The sequence below is a fragment of the Penaeus monodon genome, chromosome 37 (assembly GCF_015228065.2).
Source record: "Penaeus monodon isolate SGIC_2016 chromosome 37, NSTDA_Pmon_1, whole genome shotgun sequence".
In the NCBI taxonomy this organism is placed as follows: domain Eukaryota; kingdom Metazoa; phylum Arthropoda; class Malacostraca; order Decapoda; family Penaeidae; genus Penaeus; species Penaeus monodon.
Window position 1 is genome coordinate 3,266,227 of NC_051422.1, and position 2,500 is coordinate 3,268,726.

A 2,500-nucleotide genomic window follows, 5' to 3' on the forward strand; every position below is an offset into this window, starting at 1 on the left:
AAAAATATAAAAATACATCAAAACTAAAAAATCCCCCCCCGCAACACACATACATATACTACACACATACATCAAAACCCAAAATACATACATCACATCACAAAATACATTAAAATACGAATACAATACATATACATACATACATACATAAACCCCGTACAAAAAAACCAAAAAACATAAAAAACAACATTTAATACAAGTACATATATAATAGTTTTACCTAATAATTAAATAAAATTAATAAAATAGTAAATGAAAGAAAGAATTTTATAATATATAATAATATAATACATTAATAAATGATCATATATGTAAAAAATAAATATAATATATATAAATAAATGAAATGAAATTTAAAAATGTACTATATTTTATATTTTTTATATATTATAATAATATTATATATATATATATATATATATATTTATTATATTATATTATTATTTTATTATACTTATATATATATATTATATAAAAATATTATATTATATATTTATATAAAATATATTATATTTTAATATATTATATATATATATATACTTTTATTATTTATTATAATATATATATAATATATATTTATTATATTATATATATATATATATAATATACATTTATTTTATATATAAATATATATATATATTTTTTCTATCACTATATATATATTTTATATACATATATTATATATACATATATATACATATATATAATTATATATATTATATATATATATATATATATATATTTGTGGGGGTTGTGTTGTGTGTGTTGTGTGTGTGTGTGTGTGGTGTATATATATATAAAATTGTGTGTGTATATATAATATGTGTGTGTGTATATATATATATATGTGTGTGTATATATATATATATATATGTATAATGTGTGTATATTATATAATGTGTGTATTTTATATATATAAAATTATATGTGTGTGTATATATATATGTGTGTGTATATATATATGTGTGTGTATATATATATGTGTTTGTATATATATATGTGTGTGTGTAATATTATATATATTTTAATATATGTGTGTATATATATATATGTGTTTATATATATATATATTATATATATATATTTTATATATATATGTGTATAATATATATATATATTATATATATATATATATATATATATGTATATATATATATATGTATATTTTATATATATATATATATATTTTATATATATATATATATATATATATATATATAAATATATATATATTTTCATATACACACAAAGTGACTTGACTTCATAGGAGAGGAGTTGGTGCCATATCCTCATTGTCTTTGTACTTTCCAGGTACACCATGGCACATATTTGGGCCTGTCCACCCTCAGAGGGAGATGACTACATCTTCCACTGTCATCCTCCTGACCAGAAAATCCCGAAGCCAAAGCGGTTGCAGGAGTGGTACAAGAAAATGCTGGACAAGGGCATCATTGAGAGAATAGTGTTGGACTACAAGGACATTCACAAACAGGCCTTTGAGGACAACTTAAAGTCTCCTGCAGAGTTACCATACTTTGAGGGTGACTTCTGGCCCAATGTGATGGAGGAGAGCATAAAGGAGCTGGACCAGGAGGAGGAGGAGAAGCGAAAGCAGGAGGAGGCGGCAGCAGCAGAGGCCGCAGCACAGGCTGCTATGGGCGTGGAGGAAGAGGAGGAAACCAGTCAGGATGGCAAAAAGAAGGGGCAGAAGAAACACAAAAACAAGAACAAAAGTAAAAGCCAACAGAAGAACAAGTCGAAGAGCAAGAATAATGCAGCAGGCTGCAATGATCTTGCTCAGAAGATATTTGTCACAATGGAGAAACACAAAGATGTTTTCTTTGTCATTAGACTACACAGTGCTCAGTCTGCTGTGAGTTTACCCCCCATCCAGGACCCTGACCCTATTATGGTATGTGATCTCATGGATGGCAGAGATGCCTTCCTCACCTTAGCCAGTGAACGCCACCTAGAGTTCTCTTCCTTGCGTCGCGCCAAGTACTCCACCATGATCATGATGTACGAGCTGCATAACCAGGGACAGGACCGTTTCGTGTACACTTGCAACCATTGCAAGACTCATGTGGAGACACGCTACCACTGCCAGGAGTGCGACGACTTCGACCTGTGCACATCGTGCTTCAAGTCGGAGGGCCACCCTCACAAGATGATCAAGCTGGGTCTGGATCTGGAGGATGGCGTGTCCACAGAGAGCAAGAACCTGAACCCTCAGGAAGCCCGCAAACAGTCCATACAACGGTGCATCCAGTCCCTGGTGCATGCTTCTCAGTGCAGAGATGCCAACTGCAGGCTCCCATCTTGCCAGAAGATGAAGCGTGTCTTGTCCCACACCAAGTCATGCAAAAAGAAGAATAATGGTGGATGTGCAATTTGTAAGCAGCTCATTGCCCTGTGCTGCTACCATGCCAGAAACTGCAAGGAGCAGAGATGTGTTGTGCCGTACTGCTCCAACATCAAGCAGAAGTTGCGCCAGCAGGAG

The 2,500-nt window shown here is 31.4% G+C and overlaps 1 protein-coding gene across 1 annotated transcript in view; it reads left to right on the plus strand.

Annotated features, from left to right (window-relative positions):
- The window catches only part of LOC119596091 (CREB-binding protein-like), a gene marked incomplete in the record, with an annotated part of 20,685 nt that overhangs the window by 7,352 nt on the left and 10,833 nt on the right, over positions 1-2,500 (plus strand). Inside the window, 1 exon segment of the mRNA XM_037945225.1 lies at positions 1,312-2,500. This exon segment is cut by the window's right edge and continues 198 nt beyond it. Within this exon segment, the coding sequence (XP_037801153.1) occupies positions 1,312-2,500 (1,189 nt within the window).